Source organism: Grampus griseus, assembly GCF_964374135.1.
Source record: "Grampus griseus genome assembly, chromosome: 10".
In the NCBI taxonomy this organism is placed as follows: Eukaryota; Metazoa; Chordata; class Mammalia; order Artiodactyla; family Delphinidae; genus Grampus; species Grampus griseus.
The window spans coordinates 79,909,318-79,931,146 of NC_139004.1; the positions used below are offsets into that span (position 1 = coordinate 79,909,318).

General features: G+C 39.4%; 1 protein-coding gene across 20 annotated transcripts in view; it reads right to left on the reverse strand.

Moving 5' to 3' along the window:
- The window catches only part of MAGI1 (membrane associated guanylate kinase, WW and PDZ domain containing 1), a gene marked incomplete at both ends in the record, with an annotated part of 616,726 nt that overhangs the window by 107,374 nt on the left and 487,523 nt on the right, over window positions 1-21,829 (reverse strand). For 12 of the 20 annotated variants that reach the window (XM_082663456.1, XM_082663457.1, XM_082663454.1 and 9 more), the window contains 2 exons: window positions 8,192-8,393; window positions 15,228-15,434. In XM_082663456.1, coding sequence (XP_082519582.1) covers window positions 8,192-8,393; window positions 15,228-15,434 — 409 coding nt within the window. Of the gene's footprint in view, window positions 1-8,191; window positions 8,394-15,227; window positions 15,435-21,829 lie in introns of those variants that run through there. The other 8 variants (XM_082663444.1, XM_082663443.1, XM_082663445.1 and 5 more) reach the window with 1 other exon arrangement.

Consider the following 21,829-nt stretch of genomic DNA (forward strand, 5'->3'; position numbering starts at 1 on the left):
ACTTCAGCGTTGGATGCTGGAATTCACAAAGAAGGCTGCTATTTCACTCGTTATATTACATAAGAATTCCCAGGACTGTGTGAAACTACTTCAATCCATGCAAGTGGCTTGAAGCTGCTAAGACATACCATTCATCACAGTATCCTAAATTATGCTTCAGACATAGTGAAGGCAACCCCAGATCACCTAACCCAAATTGAACCGAGACCAAGGAAAAGCTTGGAAAAGCTGCACATGTCACCCCACTTCCTTCTGGAGGGTCTAGCCCAACCAGAGAGGAAGTGTTTCAATAGACACTGTTCCCTTCAGTCATGTTAGAAATGCCAGGAGAATGACTGGGAGAATTGACCGGAAGCATATCTGGGACAAACTTCTGCTTGAGCAACCAGTCCACTCTATGCAAACTAAATATGAGGAGCAAAGAACTACAAGTCCAGTAGTTCAAGCTGCAAACCAGAAACGAAACATAGAAAATTAAAAAAAAAAAAAACTTTTTTTTTCGAAGTTTACGTAGTAAACTAATGTCTGAAGTTTTGGTTGTAAATACATTGAAAAAAATTATCAAAGTTTTTAATTTTAGATTCAAATCTTATTAATTGTTGGGAAAAAATTGAGGCTTAAGTGAAAAACGGAATGTGCAAATGTGTACAGACATTATCTCAACTGTGTTAGAAGAAAAAAACAGGGCTTCCCTGGTGGCGCAGTGGTTGGGAGCCCTCCTGCTGATGCAGGGGATGCGGGTTCGTGCCCCGGTCCGGGAGGATCCCAGGTGCCGCGGAGCGGCTAGGCCCGGGAGCCATGGCCACTGAGCCTGCGCGTCCGGAGCCTGTGCTCCACAACGGGAGAGGCCACAAGAGTGAGAGGCCCGTGTACCGCAAAAAAAAAAAGAAAGAAAAAAAAGGAAAGAAATAACAAATGAAAGTTAATACAGTTACAACTAAGATCACCAACAGCACTTATTTGTCCTCTTAGAACTATCATAATCTGTTATGTCATTTACATATAAATTACAATTTACTTAATCCTTACAAGAACTCTATGAGAGGAGCATTGTTAGTATTAAAGTGATTACTCCCCATTCTCCACATGGGAAAACTGAGGACAAAGATGTAAAGAAACCTGCCCAAGAACACCCTGTTGATGCATGGAATCAAACCCAGGGAGTCCCGCAGTAGAACCCATGGTCTGTGCTATTCCTACATAGTAGGAGTGCAAAAATGGTCACTGATGGGAGGGAAGATTATGTGTGATATTTTAAAAAACACTTTTTTATCTCAAGATAATTGTAGATTCACATGCAGTTGTAAGAACAAACAAAGAGAGATTCCACATCCCCCCTTACCCAGATGCCACCAAGGGTAACATCTTGCAAAACTATAGTGCAAAGTCACAACCAGGATACTGACAGCCAGTCAACATATGGAACATTTCCATCATCACAGGATCTCTCACGTTGCCCTTTGACAGCCACACCCGGTTGCCTTACAATCCCTCCCTTCGAAACCCATTTTTAATCCCTGGCAACCACTGATCTGTTCTCCATGTCCATACTTCTGTCATATCAAAAATGTTATATAAATGAAATCATACAGTATGTAATCTTTTGGGGCTTGCATTTTTCATTCAGCATAATTCTCCTCGAGATTGTTGCATACATGAATAATTAATTCTTTTTACTGCTGAGTAGTATTCCATGGCATGAAGGTACTACACTTTAACCACTGAAGGACATCTGGGTGGCTTCCAGTTTTTGGCCATTTGGAATAAATCTACTATAAACATTTATGCACAAGCTTTTGTGTGAATGTAAGTGTTCACTCTTCTGGACAAATGTGCAATGGCTGGGTCGTATGGTAACTGCAATGTTTAGTTTAAGACACTGCCAAACTGTTTCCTGGAATACCACACAATTTTACATACCCACAAGCAATGTGTGAGTGATATAGTTTCTCTGAAGCTTCACCATCATTTAGTGTTGTTACTATTTTTTATTTTAGCCATCCTAATAGCTATATATATACCTAGGATATCTTTGTGGTTCTAATTTGCATTTCTCTAATGGCTAATGATGTTGAACATCTTTTCATGTACTTATTTGCCACCCATATATCTCCTTCAGTAAAATGTCTGTTCATGTCTTTAGTTCATTTTCTAACTGGATTTTTTTTTAACTGTTGAGTGTTGAGAGTTCTTTATATATTCTAGATACCAGTCCATTTTGAGATGTGGGGTTTATAAATATTTTCTCCCCGTCTGTAGTTTGTCTTTTCGTTTTCTTAACAGTCTTCTGCAAAGCAAAAGTTTTCATTTTGATGAAGCTGAATTGATCAATTATTCCTTTTAGGATCATGTTTTTGATGTCAAGTCAAAGAACCCCTTTCCTATTACTAGGTCTCAAAGACTTTCTATGCTTTTTCCCCCACTAGAAGTTCTATTACTTTACATTTTGTACTTTATGATGATCTATTCTGAGTTAATTTTTTTCTTTTTTCTAAGGCATGAGGTTTAGGCTGAGGTTAATTTATTTGCTTCTGGCTATACACTTGCTCCAGCACCATTTTATTGAAAAGGCGATCTTCCTTACATTGAATTGCTTTTGCATTCTTTGTTGAAAATCGGTTGGACACATTTGTGGGCCTGTTTCTGGGTTCCCTTGATCTATGTGTCTATTTCTTCATCAATACCACACAGCCTTTATTACTGTGGCTAGTTAATAAGCCTTGATATAGGTCAGACTGATTACTGTGACTTCATTCTTCTTTTCCAAAACTGTTTTACCTATTCTAGTTCCTTTGCCTTTCTATATAAATTTTAGAATAAACTTGTCTATACTAACAAAAAGCCTCACTGAGATTTCCACAGGATTTATATTAAACCTGTACACATATTTGGGGAGAACTGACATCTTCACTATACCAATTCTGAGTCTTTCAATCCATGAATAGAGTAGGTCTCTCCATTTATTTAGACTTTCTTTGATTTCTTTCATCAGTATTTTGTAGTTTACGGCATACAAAATCCTATACATGTTTCATTAGATTTATACCTAAGTGGCGTTTTTTTTTAAAGTAAATGTGAATTACATTTTCTTTTGAATTTTGTTGTCTGCTTGTTCATGGTCAGTATATAGATATACAACTGATGTTTGTATGCTTATCTTTTATCTTGCTGAACTCACTGATTCTAGAACTGTCTTGTACATTTCTGGTGATTTTCTAGATAGATAATCTGTGTGTCTTTTCTTTCCTTTTATTTAGGGCTAGAATTACAGTAAAATGTTGAATAAGAGTGGTAAGAGATAATATCCTTGGCTTATTCCCCATCTTGCAGGGAAAGTTTTTTGTCTTTCCCCATTAAGTATGTTAGCTGTTGGTTTTTTATAGATGTTCTTTATGAACTCAAGAAATTCCCCTATGTTCTTATTTTCCTGAGAAATTTCTATCATGAATGAGTGAATTCTGTCAAATACTTTGCATCAATAAAAAAGATCATGTGATTGGTTTTCTTCTTTACTGGGGTCTTAATATGGTGGATTACATTGATTAAATTTTCAAATACTGAACCAGTCTTGTATCCCTGGAATACTTCCCACTTGGGCATGGTGTATAATTTTTTTTCTGTATTATTGATTACTATTTGCTAATATTTTGTCATAGGTTTTTGCATCTATATTCCAGAGGATATTGCTCTGCAGTTTTCTTTTTATTTTTTTCGTGGACTATCCTTGTTTGATTTTGGTAACAACGTAATACTAGCTTCTTAAACATAATTGGGAAGTGTTCCTCCTCTTCTATTTTCAGGAAGAAATTGTGTAGAAATTTAATTCTTCTTTGAATGGTTCTCCAGTGAAATCATCTGGTTTCCAGAATTTTCTTTTTCAAGAGTTTTTAAATTATAAATTCATTAGGGCTATTTAAATTACCTATTCCATATTGGATGAGTTGTGGTAGATCATGCTTCTCAAAGAATTTGGTCTATTTCATCTAAGTTGTCAAATTTATATGTCCACACTTTCTGACAGCATTTTCGCATCTTTCTGATGTCTTCAGGGTCAGCAGTAATTCTTTCTTTAAATTTTAATATTGGTAATTCACACCCTCTCTAATTTTTTCTTTGTCAATCTTGCTAGAGGTTCTTCAATTTTATTAATCTTTTTGAAGAATCAACTGGTTGTTTCATTGATTATCTCTGCTGTTTTTGCTTTTGATTTCATTAATTTCTGCCCTTTATTGTTTCCTTCCACTTATTTCACATTTAATTTGCTTTTCTTTTCTAAGCTCTTAAATTGGGGGCTCAGATTGTTGATTAGAGACTTCTCTTTTCTAATATATATGCGTAGTGCTATAAATTTACCTCTCATCACTCCTTTGGCTGTATCCCACCCAAGAGGGTGAGGAGTTCCTTGTTACTACTGGGTAGAGATGGGAATTCCAGCTCCACACTAGGGCTCTTCTGACACCAGCTTGGCTGGGAGTGGTAGGAGTGCCTTATTACTGTTCCCACTAACTCTCTGAGGAGGCTGGGGGCCACTTTACCACTGGTGGTAAAAATGCTGACTCTTCACCAAACCTCCTCTGCCACTACCCCAGTGGGGAGAGAGGCTGCCTTGTTACTGCCATGTCAGGATGGGCATCCAGGCTCCCCCAACGTGGTCTCCATTGAAGTTAGATGAAGAAAGGGGGAGTGCTCATTACTGCCGGGCTACAAAGTCCCAGTTATCTTCTGAGCCTTTTTGGACACCACACTTGCAGGGAGGTTTGAGATCCTAGTTATATCCTGTGAAGGGTAGAGGACTAGGCTTCTCACTGATCTTTGCTGGTAGAGGTGGGAGCACAGGCTTTTGTGTCTTGTTGGCTGAAGCCCAGCAGTTATTCAATAAAAGCTTCCTGCCTTGCAGGATACCCCTTCCTGGTCCTCTGGCTAGAGAGAGTAGGCTTTCATGAGGGCTTTGTTTTTTGGTCTCCACTCGTTGGTGTTTCTGAATTACTAGCTTCTTCAGTTCCAAGTCTGAGTTATATGAGGTAAAACAAAAACTCAGGGAACTCACCACCTGTCATTTCTGTGATCCCAAGTTCCCCAGCCAGTCTGCCTTATTTTTATCTCCTTTCGAAGTCTTCTTATGTCCGTTTTCTTTATAATATCCAGAGTTTGTAAGTCCATGCTTACTTTTTTAATGTTCTTAAATTCCGGTATTTCTTAGATTTCCCATAAACTGTAAAGCTAACACAGACACATATATGTAAAACAAGGTAGATCTGATTCTATAGAAATTTAACTTGCTATTCAATGTAAGATACTCTAAGATGAAGTTCTTCAGAATGAAGGGCACCTGAAATCTCATTAACCAGGATATATAATTTAGGCTAAAATAAAAATGGTGTGTATCTAATAATTTAATATCTACAGAATTTGATAGCTGCAGACCAAATCACAGAGTTGTCATAATAAGCCATACTTTTGCCTAAATTTTCTATTAAACATTAGGCCAATGAAGATTGGCCTGGCATTGGTTAAAAGCTAAATTAGGTTATGAAAAGTAAGCAAATCACTGTACTCTCCTATAATTCAGCCACAGTCTTGGGTCTTTACTAACCATTTTTACTAAGCACAGTCCTCACTAACCATCAAAATAACCAACTTTCTTTTTTCAAATTCATCAAGTCAGTCTTGAGCAAAACTATTGATACATTCTTTTTTTTTAAATAAATTTATTTTATTTATTTTTAACTTTTGGCTGCGTTGGATCTTCATTGCTGCACGTAGGCTTTCTCTAGTTGTGGTGAGCAGGGGCTACCCTTCGTTGCAGTGTGCGGTGCATGGGCTTCTCACTGCGGTGGCTTCTCCTGTTGCAGAGCATGGGCTCTAGGTGCACAGGCTTCAGTAGTTGCAGTGTGCGGGCTTCAGTAGTTGTGGCACGAGGGCTCGGTAGTTGTGGCTCATAGGCTCTAGACCGCAGGCTCAGTAGTCGTGGCACACGGGCTTAGTTGCTCTGTGGCATGTGGGATCTTCCCGGACCAGGGCCCGAACCTGTGTCCCCTGCATTGGCAGGCAGATTCTTAACCACTGGGCCACCAGGGAAGCCCCTTTCAATACATTCTTTTCTAAAAATTTGAGTTTCACATATTACTCTGTATTAGGAATTCCTCTGTTATATTTTCCTTTGCTCAACGTAATTTTTCCTTACTAATGGACATAACTTTAAAGGCAATTTATTGCAAAAGCTAAGTACAAAATTCTAAGCTTATAGGTGACATCCATTTTTATAACATTTAAACTCCTCTGTGGTAACCAAATGATGATGATAAAAATGGTAACAGTAACAATAATGCTCAGTAATTAATACTAGCCCACGCTTTACATCCATTACCTCATCTAACTCTCACGAAAATGTGACAGGGTAGGCATGATCCACAACATTCATGTCCTTCTACACACAGGGAAAACTGAGATGCAGAGAGGCAAACTCAAGTTCCCAAGATCATATAAATAGTAAGGGGTAGAAACAACATGAGTTTTTAGGGGAGCTCTTAACCACTATACTTCCCTAACTCCCAGGAAAAGACTTCATCATCCACCCCTGTCTGCAGTCAGCATTTGTCATGAGCATGAAGACAGAAATATGGACTGTCCCCTCCTTCTGGTTGGAAAATAACCCAGGAGGTATAGTTCACTCATCTCCGATTTCCTAGGTTAGTTCTGAAAGAGGGTGTTACGAGACCCAAGCCTTTTCCCTCACTCCCATGTCCTTAGGATAATTATACTTTCTTACCCTTGCTGATTTTTCTAATTACAAAATATATGCTAGAATATTATTTGAGTGGAAATATATATTCAAACCCCACAGACATGTATAATGTAGTTAAGAAAATAAATTCTTTAAATTCCTTACTTAACTCAAACTCAAGTGTTAATAGATACTTCCAGAATTTTTCTAGACATAGAACTATATCTACATATTCATGGAAAACAAATATATACATATAATAACACAGCAGATATGTGTATATGCCCATGTATTTTACAAAGGTGAGACACTTCATATGTTATTCAAAAATGTCCTGTTATTGTTCCCTGAACAGCAGATCTTCAACGTTAATCTATTGGGTTGGCCAAAAAAGTTCTTTCGGGTTTTTCTGCAACATCTTATGGAAAAACCCAAATGAACTTTTTGGCCAACATGCAGTATTTGAGAAGAACAGACTTACCTATGTTTTTAATTATTTTATAGATTAACTGATCATTTTGTTTTTCTTTTTTATGGTACATAAAACTATGGTGAATCTTAATAGGGAATCTCAACAATAGAGCCAAAGTACAACATTTAAAAAATTGAGTATTGGTTAAGAAATTACATTATCTTAGATTTTCTAGAATGGTTTCAGTTTTATGTAATTTTTTCCTTTCCAGTACAGGTTATTTGTTAAATATTTAACTATATAATATTAAGTTTTTAATTTTGAAAGACTTTTCACATCTCTATATTCTCAAACTTCAATCCTTATACCTTACACCATGCAAAAAAATTAACTTAAAACGGATCACAGACCTAAATGTAAATTATACAACTTCTAAAAGAAATATAGCAGAAAAAGACTGCATTTTGACTTTGAGTTAGGCCAAGATTTCTTAGCTTCTACACTAAAAACACAATCCACAAGGGGAAAAAAAATGTGAAAAATTAGACTTCATAAAAATTAAGAACTTCTGGCTCTTCAAAAGACACAGTTAAGACAATGGAAAGAAAAGCCAGACTTGGACAAAATGTTTGCAAATCACACATATAATAAAGGAATTGTATCCAGAATATATGAAGAACTCTTAAAACTCAAAAAAGAAAAAAAAGGAAACTACAACCCAATTAAGAAAAAATAAGCAAAGGATTTATATATTCTAAGCAGCTAGATATATTCTTCATATATAATACCATAATTTATATATACACCATAGTTTAGTTGTCTAACTCTTTAGGGAAATTATTAATCTTATGCTTCCTCCAGCTCTTCAGTTTCAATGATTAGGATGTTATGCTAATTGCTTTTTTTGTACAAGGCTTGTTAAATCGTAGGAGAGAAGACCATCAGCACACGATCAGTCCTTTTACAATAAATTTACATCAGTAGCTGCTAGAGAAAGAGAAAGAAGGGAAATGGAAAAAGAGAGAGAGATTCAGGTAGAAATAATGGTACTTTACTCTATAAAATAGACTTCTCCGTTTTCGGTATAGGCCATCTCCCAGTTTTCAGGTAGAGGACCTAAATTATCCTCTGCAGAAAGAGGTAGGTATTGAGGGAACTTCTGAGAAGGGTCCGTGATGGGAGCGGCGATGATGCTACTATTGACAGGCGGGAGCGTTGCTTCTTGAAGACTGTGCTCTTCTTGGTCACCAGAATCGGCTGTTTAATCATGGGGAGAGAAAAAAACCATCGTCAATCATACCCCAAACTGAGGTGTTCACTACTGTGGGCATCTATATTCTTAAAAGCCTTCATCCTTTCCTAATTGCTGGACATCGACTATACTGTTTTATTTAGATGAAAGTTCTTTTAATAGAAAACATCAAAATGATGAATCAACTTGATTTTACTGAAAAAGAAAGAAGGGAAAAACATGCTCAAATAATGAATTGCTCACAATCTTGGAAATATCAAAGAAGAAACACATTCATGACTCAAACCCTCAAGTCTTAAATAACCACCTCCACCCAAAATCCACCGCCGTTGACGAGGCCGAGTGGCCTTTCCCTGCCTTGCATCTATCCCCTCGTCTTCTGGTACAACCGCTCAGATCTCCATTCGGAAATCATCTCCTCCATTCAAGGTCCACGTGGTCCAGGTGGGGACTGACTATACCCACTCCAAGTTCATGCAGTGGGCCCAAGTCACACCCATATCACTCTTGCCTTTATGACTGGATCAAGCACATGGTCCAAGGCAAACTAGTGTAGGCATGGAAGTGCCTGCTGGAACTATCAAGCAAGAGGTAGCCTCTTGATGCTGAAGTTATTAAGCTGATAGATTCCCATGTTGTAAAGCTTGGCAAGACTTGTCTGAAAATTAAACTCATGTAGAGGAAAGCAGAGATAAAATACAGAGAAAGTCGCCTAATACCCCTGATGAAGCCTCTCTGATTTCATGTACTCCTGGCCTCTTCAATTGCTTGATCTCCTAAATACCCTTTCCTGCTGAAACCGATTTGAGTTGATTTTACAATTTGCACTGATGAGTGCAGGTTAATACAACAACTATTAAGTTTGAAGGAAAAAGAGGAAATTAGGCCACTATGGAAGAAAAAATTTGAAATTACTAATCAATAGCAAAAATTCAAAACATGGCAAGAATTAAGAGATTCACCCTTAATTCTCTAGGAGGGAAAATGTATTCATTTCTGGTACATCATTGGAAGGTACCCTTCTTAAGCTTAAGTGTATATAAGAATCACCTGGAGAGATTTTTGTTTGTTTGTTTTGTTTTGTTTAATATTTATTTATTTATTTGGTTGCACCAGGTCTTAGATGTGGCATGGGGGCTCCTTAGTTGCTGCTCGCCAGCTCCTTAGCTGCAGCATGTGGGCTCCTTAGTTGCAGCATGTGGGCTCCTTAGTTGTGGCATGTGAACTCCTAGTTGCAGCATGCGTGTGGGATCTAATTCCCTGACCAGGGACGAACCCAGGCCCCCTGCATTGGGCGTGTGGAGTCAACCACTGTGCTACCAGTGAAGTCCCTGGAGAGATTGCTAAAATGCAGACATGGCTCCCTACTTCAGACAACAGATTTGGAATTAGGTTCAAAAACGTGTATTTTGAGAGCACCCAGGTGATGGAGATTCAAATACAAGCATTACACTTTGAAGACAGAGATACAAAAATTGCTCAACAACAAAAAATCACTAGAACCTTTAGCTTCTAGGAGGGGTTTTGCTCAGCTGGCAATGTGACAGGGTACGGTGCAGCCTCGGGGTACAAATTCCTATGACCACTGATGCCAGGTCGGAGACACAAATGATGTATGTCTAGAACACTGGAGAGGGTGTATCCTTTCTGAAAGGAGCAGAGAACTCAGCGCCAGACAATTAGCATCCTGGGGAAAAGTGTACTCAGGGTTTCCGGATTTCTGATTTTTTCAAGAGAAGGTGGAAATCTATATTTTTATGCAAAACCTTCTAATTTTCCAATCCTAATTCCCTTTAAAAATAAAGCGGTGTAGCACAAGCAAGAAAATAAAAGATAGTGATTATAAGCACTGACTCTGAAGCCAGAATGCTTGAGTTTGAATCCTGGCTTTACTCTTGACTAACTTGGGAAACACACTCAACCTCTATGTGCCTTAGTTTCCTTATCTGTAAAGTGGGGATAATAACAGTACTTAACTCATAAGGTTGTGGGGAGGAATAGTTTATGTCAAGCACTCAGTACAGTAAACATCATCTTATTCATTAAAGTTGTTATTATTAAATTTTGTTTGCAGGTCAGAGCTGGCCCTCAGGCTGCCAATTCATTACAAATAGGCAGAAAAAGGATGGATTTGACAGCAAACCACAGAACAAATCATAGTGTGCCTATTTCTAACTATGTGACGTTAGAAGAGACTTTACCTTTCTGAGCATTTGTTTCCTCATCTGTAAAATGGGCATAACACACATACCACAAAAAGGGAACTACATGAAAAACGCCTGCAAAAGTGCCTGGAGCTCAGTGAGTGCTCAACAGAGCTCAGGACTTGGATGTGCTACTGGAAACACCAAGGGTCGAGGTCAGTGATCATCTATTAATATGATATTTAAGAGTCAGAGAAGTGCTGGGACAATAGTAGACATTCCAATAATTTTACTGAAACATTTTAATTAACCTATTTTAATAGAAACTGGATGTAACAGGAAAAGGGTGGTGGCCACAGGTGGGCCACTACATATGAAAAGAGAAACAACTTGCTTTAATCCTGAAGGTACACAATTCATGGAAAGGGGAGGGAAAGAAGGGGGGAGGAAAAAGTCCTGCCGGTACTTCAAAACCTCGACTACATGAAGGGAATATTAGCTCACTGAAAAAATATATATGTAATTTTAATTTACTACAGAAATAAGAAATCCCTCCAGCAACTAGACCTTATTTTAAATTATCCAAATATATTTTATTTTATATGTTTTCAGTGTCTTCTTAAAGAAAAAAAGCTTTATTTACATATGATTGACATACAAAAAGCTATAGATATTAATTTTTCAGCTTTACTGAGGTATAATTGACAAAGCTGTAAGATATTTAAAATTCACATTGTGATGATTTGATACACATGTACATTGTCAAAGAATTCCTCCCATCTGGTTAATTGTTAAAAAAAGGTGACAGATATTTAATGTATACAACTTGATATGTTTGGTTTTCTGTTTCTTCCTTCTAGTTCGGGAGAACCTTAAAACAATCTCATTCTCTGAAAGAAAATCAGAAGTCCAAAAATGAGAGACTGGGGCACACATAGAGCAGATTCCAAAATTTCACAGTCCTAATCATGGCTTTGACTTTACACATGCTCTGACTTCAAAAACTCTTTCATTTAATTTACCAAACATTTAAGAGCACTGCTATCACTCTCTTACTAAAGATTGCCAATGCATCCAAAGAGGACAGGTAGAATGAATTACTGGAACACAGAGTGGGTAAGCAAACAGGAGGCTGGATTCTTGCATTGTCTAGTGAGCTTATTAACACACACTATTCCTCAGTGTTCTCATCTGCAAAATGGGGAAGATAATACTTAGGCAGCCTATCAAGATCCCCAGGAGGTTTATAGGATACCTGTGAAAATGATTCATAACCGTAAATAAACATGTAAAACATGTTCATTCATGGTAAGTCAGAAGCTTCCCAGCATTTACATACACCGACACACTTGGGAGCATTTGAAGGTGACTTTGACAACATAAGCTCATGTCAAATATACATTCTGGAGCTTATTTGAAATTACACATGCATTCAGATTTATGTGCCTCCCTCACTGTGTACATAACCAGTCAAAACCTTTGAGGCTACAAAGGGCTAATAAACTTGATTTAAAACACAAATGACACAGTGGATGAGCCACGCAGATTCTGGAGTCAGACTTTTTGGGCTGAAATGACAGCTTTCACCCTCACTGGCTTTGCGATACTGGACAAGCAATTAGACCTCCCTAGTATATGCATGAGAGCTTAGCAAAGTGCCTGCCACAGAGCACTGGGGAACCATTAGCTCTTTTGGTAATATCATTATCTCTTGACATTCCAAAGCAATATCTTACCATTAACTGCTAATGAAAAAGCAGCATCAGCAGTCTAATGTTCAACAACAGGGAGGCTGTTTGGAAAACAAGCTTAAGAACACAACTAAATAACATTTTTGGTGTCTCTTAGAGGTGGTTAATGGATGGATCAGCAACTTTTTAGTTGCAGTGGTTTGTTATATATTTTTCAAGTTGTCTATAATGAACAAAATACTTTCACAAATGTTTTAATTTATTTGTATAAATAACTGTGTGCTTTGCCCAACAGTGTAAGTCTACCTTCATGAAGCACAAATTAACAGTGTTCTCTCTCCAGGGCCTCCTTTAGGTCTGTAATTTGGGCATAACTTGTAGGAGACTGTCCTACTGCCTTGTGTTCAACAGTCAAGTTCTACGGTGAGAATCTGGGATGACTTCTCATTACTCAGCTCCTGCCTCCATCTTTGGTTGCAGAAAGGAAGGAAGGAAGGAAGGAAGAAGCGACCTCCCCAGGATGCTCCTGGCCTTAAACTCCCTGCTCTTTTATCAGCAGATAGTGCTAATGTTATTTAGGCATGTTATTTAGACATTTTGTGCCCCCTTCAAAAGAACCAAGCAGAAGTCAGCTGAGATAGTACCAAGAGCCTGTTATTAAAAATATCCTGGTAAATATCATTTTAAATAGCTCCATAGTGTTTGTACATTTGAATCTGACACTCATGCCTCTATCACAAATGGCTCAACCAGAAGTCAAGACTTCATTATGGTACTGCCACTCTGTGCTCGAAGCAGCTGGTGGATTGCTACTTAAAGAGGTTCGGAGCGCAAGATGCTTTGACACAGCTAGCTTGATACACATATCACAGACTGGGTAGTCTCAATTATTTGAAAGAATTCATATGAGTCAGGGTATGACATGTTGTCAGCTGTCATACTTGCAGTTTGGTAAGTGAGGAGGCATTTATTCAAAATATCCCTTCCGTATTGAAGATGCCCTATCACTTGTATATCTCAGAATCAAGTCTCTCTCCATGCATCCCATCAGGCGCCACTTGGCTTTCTTTTTTTGTGCAGAAACTAATGATCAGATTGCCTTTTGCAATGATGACCCAGGCCCAGGTGGTTTTTTTTTTTTTTCCCCAACACCAGGAGTTCAAGTAGGGATGTTATGAGGTCAGATTTTCTGAGGCCTGGCTTCTAGAGACAGAGATTTACAGTGGTTAGAAATTGGAAAAGCATCAAGACCTACACTCAACTATCCCTACTCTGTTCTTGCTTTGTACCGAGAAATCTACTTAGTTAATGGAGGACAAATAAAGGCACCCAAGCTTCTTGGGGACCATCCAGTCAGCTTGGCAGAACTGTTTCGATGCATGTTACCCCCAAGGTCTTTCTATTTCTGTGACCACATCTACATTTTTGGGTTATATCATAATTTGCTATTCTTATTTGTTGGAAGATCAAGACATTAAAATAGTGGCTATTTTTTCTTCAAGGAAGTATTGTCTTTTTTTTTCATAATCTGCTTTTATTTCGGCGAGGACTACTATAAACGGATAAAATATTTTGAAGTGGATGTAATTAACTGATTTCAATAAACAAATATGTAGCAATGGGTAAATTTATTCCAGGTATTGCAACTGTAGGTCAGCCACTGGCCTAATCCATTCTAATTGAGAAAATGGAAATTTTCCTGGACTCGAATTCTTAGAGCTGGAAGGGGGAACCTAGATGTGATCTGATCCTAACCAGTCATTTTACAGATGAGAGCAGTTAGACAGTATGTTCATAATAAGACAGCTACCACGAACAAAGCTAGGACAGCAAGCCAGGACTCCTCCTTTCCCTAGTGCTTCTTATGGAAGGGTTGGGTTACCGTTACAATGATAAGCCATCAAAGAATTTTTTAAATTGTTGCCTTGAAAAATTTTAGGCTTCAGAAAGGCCCATACAGGCAGGAGAAAGCATTCAACTAACACAAACTTTTTTCTAAATATCCTAGTAGACTTGGTAGCACAAGGAGGAAAATACAGAACTGTAACTCTAAAATATCAAAGAAAATAAGTATAGGAAAAACAGAAAAAACAAGCGGTCTTCAAAGTCACAACATTATCGACGAGTAACTCATGTCTTACTCAGTTGCGACATTGTGAGTTACTATATAAGGTCAAACCCCCAAAGAGTCAAAAATATTACTGAACAGTTCTGGGTCACTGCGCTAACCCAAGGAATGTATATCACAGCCTCTGTGAACGGTGCCTCCAGGGAACGTGCAATTCCTAACCTGTACATCCTTATTCAGAGGACTTGTCCTTGAAGATCTCCTCATAAAATACAGCCTACCGAAGCTTGGGCGTAGATAGCCCTGAATGTATATATAAAAATATAATGCAATGAGTAATATATGCTATATAATATAAAATACATATGCAGTATAGAATCTTATAGTATTTATTACTTTTTCATCTTTTCCCTCTTAGGGAATATAGCAGAATTTGCATAAGTTAACACATGATTTATTTCCATTGTATCTCTACTTGCAAAGGTATGAGAAAAAAGGATGCTGCTAGCCTTCCATACAGCATCAAGTGATATTAAACTATTAAACAAATTCTCCTATTTGTCTTTACAAGCAATCAGCCATAATTATGATGGAGCAGTGTCAAGACTAAGTAATGAATGAACAAAACAGATTTTTATGGATATCATTTTGAACAGAAAGAAAGGATGCTCGTTATTCTTGATTTCCTTCCACAAACACTGCCCTCCTGCCCCTTTAAGATAGCTGGGTGAAGTTAAAATACTCTTGCAAGAAGCATGAAAAACAGACCAGAGAAAAGACCATCTCTTCCCCAAGCACCATGTGGTCAGAGTTTGAATTCTGGAGATCCTTCCAAATTCCTCCTGAGAATAGAAACCTTCTTGTAACTCTTCACAAAAGCCTCCCCCAGCCCTCCTTCCCTAAGTCCAACGAGGGAGAACATCATCTGGTCTTTACCTGTAAAGCTACTGTTCATTTCAGGAACATCATCCTCTTCCTCATTCTCCGCGTGGACTATGCCAGCATTTTGCATATCATTGTAGGACTTGGTTCGCTTTGGGGTTGACTGCTTGGAGCCAGAATGAAGGCTTTGCAAGGCATCCGTCGTGATCACTTTCCCACTGAGTGGCTGGCTAGGAGGTTTGGGTGTCCCATAATAGTTTCCTAGGTGATGGAGAGACACATTTGCATGTTTCAGAAAGAATACTTTGTTTCTCTCAAGACTGCAAATCCAAATCTCTCAGCCCATTAAAAAAAATTTTTTTTAAACTAGAAAACCAGAACAAACTGTATTTCATTTCTAGAATGGGTTAGAAAACATGTCAGTCCTACCCAGTTAGACATGGTGATTTCGGAAGCCAGGAGGAAAGCTGCATTGTGATGGGGCAAAGAACCTACTAGGGCTAAAAATAAAGGCGTCTGTGCTGAATGGCAGAGCTTCATCCTCATTACATTTGAATTTCAATCGGTCACCTTCTTACATATATGCACCAGCATAATGCAGAATCCAATTTAGAGAGAGTGGCACACAAAATAACAAATTCATTACTGCCGGCACCCTTACAGGCCAACAAAGTTGAGGTCACCCTCCATTAATAAGGGGACTCCTCAAGAGGGAACCAGGGCAATATTTTTTTAAAAAGGAAAGTGAACACCACGTGGCGCCTCTTTAACTGAATGGCAGGCCTGACTCTCAAGGTCATGTGTGGTTGGAACAAATCCTCACCCAGTTTTAAGAGGAAACTCTTGTGTCGACAGTGGCACCCCTCATGGGTCACTCGTTTAGTAAGTGCCCATTTTCACTTTTAGCCACTTCCCCCAGAGTTTGCCGCAGGTCTGACTGTCATGTGTGCTAAGTGACTCTGAGTGGTGCCTGTATGGGTTTTTACATTTTAATTTTTATTTTAATATGTGTATTCTTTTTTTTTTTTTTTTTTTTTTTTGCGGTACGCGGGCCTCTCACTGTTGTGGCCTCTCCCGTTTTGCAGCACAGGCTCCGGACGCGAAGGCTCAGCGGCCATGGCTCACGGGCCCAGCCGCTCAGCGGCATGCGGGATCCTCCCGGACCGGGGCACGAACCCGCGTCCCCTGCATCGGCAGGCGGACTCTCAACCACTGCGCCGCCAGGGAAGCCCTAATGTGTGTATATTTTTAATGTGCAGTAGAAAAATCTAACTAGTAAGTGATGTTAGTAAAATATAACATTTACTTCTAAAACTTAAGTGATAAAGCAATACTTTATAAAACTGACTTTTTTAAACTTGCAGTTAAACCTGAAGTTTAAAAAAGCAGCTAAATTTAATAAGAAATTAATTGAGTAAATAATAGCAATGGTAACGATGAGTTTCCTTTTGAACACCTAAGGTAAAAATTGAGTTCTTTTAAAGAAAACCTGAAGTAAATAAAAGATACTATGTTAAGATATAGACAAAATCATGAAGGTGAGTCATGAATGGCCAAAGTTTGAAAAATACAGCTTATAATCAATAATATTCAGTGACTACATGATAAAAAAAAATCAACATCAGAATGCCATTGATCCATTCACCCTCTCGCATCAAAGGAGTTAGGCCAGGAAGATAGATCATATTGAGTCCTTCAAAGAATCGTAAGTAGGGGGCTTCTCTGGTGGCCCCTGAAGCAGGGGACACGGGTTCATGCCCTGGTCCAGGAGGATCCTGCATGCCGCGGAGCGGCTAGGCCCGTGAGCCATGGCTGCTGAGCCTGCACGTCCGGAGCCTGTGCTCTGCAACAGGAGAGGCCACAACAGTGAGAGGTCCGCGTACCGCAAAAAAAAAAAAAAAAAATCGTAAGTAGGGACTTCCCTGGTGGTCCAGTGGTAAAGAATCCGCCTTCCAAAGCAGAGGATGTGGGTTCGATCCCAGGTCAGGGAACTAAGATCCCACATGACTCGGTGCAACTAAGCCTGCGTGCCACAACTAGAGAGAAGCCCGTGCACCACCAACGAAGAGCCCACACGCCGCAACAAAGACCCACCGCAGCCAAAAAACAAAAAAAAGCCTAAGTAACGTTTGTAATTCTATGCTTAGTAAGGTATAATTTGTAAATAATAACAAATCCTGTACACAGTTGCTTCCCAAGAATCTTACGCATTGTCTAACCTCAGCACATAATTGTATAAAATACACATTTTATCATACAAGCACAAAAAGAAAAGGACACAGTAATATGCTGCTCAGCATGAGACACATAGGTGATAAAGAATTTATATCCATTAAATTTATCTTTATAATTAAAATTTCTTTCTTAACACAATTTCTCTGAAATATTTTTTGAATCATCAAATTTATGAGTATATGCACCCACTTTCTTTGAGAGTGGTGTAAACAGCATGTTGCAGCAGGGGAACCCTGAAAATGCATATTAAAAAGAGCGGTAGACGACCGAGCACCATGTTTGAATTTGAAGGAAACCAAATAGAAACCTGGTAAGTGCATTGTGGTGGCTTGTATTCAATTCAATCATTACAGTTCTTTCACAGAAAGTAATATTTCAACCTCTTCAAAAAACTTCTTTCAGGTTTCCAACTTAAAGGTATAGGGATTGAACAAAACTAGCTTGAAGAAAAGGCATCCATGTGTGTTTTTAGAGACTAACAAAAGCACAGGGAAGAATGAACAAATGTATGAACCAAGACTCAACCCGCATTTCTAAAGAGGTTACAACCACAGGATGAATCGTGCCTTTGATGAAGTTGGAACACAGCCGCAGCATTGACTATTTTCATGAACTGAAGACTGTTAGTGAGGTTTAGGTAAGTAAAACAGCTAACTATTTACACAGTAATCTTCACCGTGGACAAAAGATGAGACAAACCTCTAACGAACCTAATTCTAATTCCTTATGATCACTATTATACAAAAACATCATGTACATTTTTGACTTAGAGGTTAAAGTAAGACCAATGTCTGCAAATAAGAATCTTACACTGAAAGATGTGACTAAAAGATAGGATCCTTTATTCATAATTTTATAATTATAATTTTGCAATCATTATCACTCATTTTCAGCGCCATTAAGCCAAGGGAATGTTCATGAAACTACCATCATTTAAAAATCAATTAAGGGCTTCCCTGGTGGCGCAGTGGTTGAGGGTCCGCCTGCCGATGCAGGGGACACGGGTTCGTGCTCCGGTCCGGGAAGATCCCACATGCCACAGAGCAGCTGGGCCCGTGAGCCATGGCCGCTGGGCCTGCGTGTCCGGAGCCTGTGCTCCGCAACGGGAGAGGCCACAACAGAGAGAGGCCCGCGTACCGCAAAAAAAAAAAAAAAATCAGTTAAAACTTAGGCATCCTCAGTTTAGGACAGAAATAAATGTTTGAAAAAGAAACGTTCTAGTTAAATTTGACAAATATGTGTGGATTTTCCTCAGTTGTCAAGTTCAGGGTCTTTCTGAAGTTAATAAGTGATTAGCAGATTTCTCAATGCAATTACAAACTCCTCGCAAAAACCCACTTATTCATCATTGTTTCCTCTTTCTGGAAATTAGTTTTAAGATCAATTGGAGACAGATAAAAGCACATATTAATAGGTTGAACCGTACATAATTGCTGTTGTAAAAGAAAAACTGTCGAGTATCAGCAATTTCATTTGGGTTAATCTAATGTATAGGCATTGGGAGCGCTGGGCACATGGCAGTGACAAAGAACTTGGAAGAGGACAGCCTGGGATTCAAATGCCAACTTCACTGCTAATTGGTTATATAACCCTGGCCAAGTCATTTAACCATTTTTAAAAAAATCTTCATCCTCTTCTGTAAAATTGGGAATTTTAAGAATACCGAGTTTCTACCTAGAGTGCCTATTATGAGAATGCAATGAGATAGTCCATTTCATACCTTTAGCACACAAAAAAGGCTTCACTACAGGGAGGCTTGATAAATGCTACTTAATGTTAATAGTGTATGTTTCTAATCTTTAAAATGAGGTTCCTTACACCTTGTTGGAAGGATTAATGAGACAATGTGTCTGAAGTGCTTGCCACATGGTAACTGAGTACCATCCCTTTACTGATGTAAAGGAACAAGCAATGCCAATGACCAAATAACCTTGGGCAAGTTATTTACTCTCAGTCTCACTTTCTCTGTGCAATGGGAATGGTAGCATGAGCTTTAACAACATCACAGGATTATCATGAAAATCAAATGATGTAACTTTCTTTTCCTTTTTTTTTTTTTTTTTTTTTTTTGCGGTACGCGGGCCTCCCACTGTTGTGGCCTCTCCCGGCGCAGAGCACAGGCTCCGGACGCGCAGGCTCAGCGGCCATGGCTCACGGGCCCAGCCGCTCCGCGGCATGTGGGATCCTCCCGGACCGGGGCACGAACCCGTGTCCCCTGCATCGGCAGGCGGACCCTCAACCACTGCGCCACCAGGGAAGCCCAAATGATGTAACTTTCTTGAAGGTATCCTGTAAACTATAAGGTATTATAAGTATGAGACCATGTAATTATTCAAACTTCTCCAGTATTTCTAATTTCCCGTATTGCCTACAACCTTTACAGAAAAGCTTCTATCTCGTGGTTTTCTAAGGGCAGAGGGTTCAACTTTCCTTTGCAGATATTTTTTAAAAAATCATCTGAATCAGTGACCAACATTTAAAAACTGAATATTTCTGATTAAAACCTGGATATACTGGGAGGTGCTGCCTGACAAACTGTAAGGTCTGGTTCTTTGGATTTGTCTTTTATAGGCAATGTTGGTGACAAGTGTGTGACCAAATTCACCAGGAACACACTCACTGAATTAAGGATTTCTGCACAAAGGTTTTGGCTCCTACCCTTGGTCTGCCCAGCCCTTGCCAGACAAACACCTGGCCCCAATCCAGAAGAGTGCCCTAAGGCTGTTGCAATGCAAAGGTCTGGGCAGGTAAAGGGGCATGCACACCGGAGGGATAGAAGAAAACCTCAAAAATCCTCTACAATTCACAGACTGGTCTTGGAGTGAATTGATTTTGGGTGAATCTGGTTTTGGACCCTGCACTTCTGGCTGATGGGGTCATGCCACAATCCCACGTTGTCTTTCCATGCAACCAAGGGCCAGATGGCTCATGCACTCCCCCATCTGCCACAGTTACCACCAGCACTGCCTCTACCAGGCCTATATACTCTCTCACTCCACCTACCCGGATGCCCAGGCACTTAAATTCAAAACCCCACCCTTCTGGGAGATTCTCCACCTTTATCAGTCATTTCCACTCTGGCCACCATCAGACCAAGCCTAACCATGGGAGAAACACAAACCTTACAGAGAGTATGCACAGGAGACTTCCTGTGAAGAATATATGAATCGCTTAATGGTACTAAATAAAAATCATTTGAAGAATTATAAATGAATAAAAGATTAATTTGGGTTATCACTTGGCAGTCTGCATCGTTTCTAAGAGACCTGACCATCTCACAGTCCCCATGTTAGCCGACACACATCTCCTGAGGTAGCCGGGCTCCCTCCCAAGTGACAATGTGAGAGTCCTGGCTACTATTTTCAGAACTGGTTCTACAATACAACTCAGCAGGGATGGCGGCTGGGGAGGGAGGGGAGGGCAGGGAAGACACAAGAGAAAGCCATCGCTGGCCTTAATTAACACGCACACACTTTGGTCACGAAGAAGCCAAAGAAAATATTTTCTGACACACATTTAAAAATTAATGGGGACTGAAAATCAATTTTTAGAGCTTGATAAAATATTGAAGGCGGACCGTAACCCTGAGTTTTAGGCCAGAATGAATCAAATCCATACAGCCTCTCGCTTTGTACAAATTTAGTATTCACTCATTCATTTCCTTACCAAGAACCTCTTGTTATGCCAGCCACTATGCTGGAAAGGTGAAAATGGGACTAAAACATGATCTTCACAAATGCTCTTCACAAATGTACATTGGTTTTTTAAAGTTTGTGCAAATAATAGTTACATTAAATGGAGATTCTCTTTCAGCAGGTCAAGGTGAGGTCTGAAATTTTGAATTCTGTTGAATTTATCAGACTGTTTAATGAATCAGTACCTGTCTTTACGTCTAGACTGTAAGCTCCATGGAGGCAGCAGCCACATGTGTTTTGTGCACCACTGCATTCCCAAACCAAACATGGTGCCAGGCACACAGTGTCACTCAGTGATTCTTTGCAGGATGAGTAACCAAACAAGCGGAGACAGCACACATAAATCCCAGCTGGGGATGCTCCTCAATACCTATGATGTGGAACTGGTTTTCAATCGCATGACTCACAGCAGTTTCTCTCCAGTCCATCAATTCTATCTGAATGATCTCAGATCCATATCACTTCACTTTGCCAGTTGCTTGCTCAACACATAATGGACTCCCCCATTTGACACAGTTCCAACCAGCACTGCCTCCACCCGCCCTATACACTCTGTCACTCCACCTACCTGGACGCCCAGGCAGTTAAATTCAAAACCCCACCCTTCAGGGAAACTCTCCACCTTAACAATCATTTCCACTCTGGTCACCATCAGACCAAGCCTAGCCATGGGAGAAACACAAAGCTTACAGAGAGTATGCACAAGAGACTCCCTGCATCATTTCT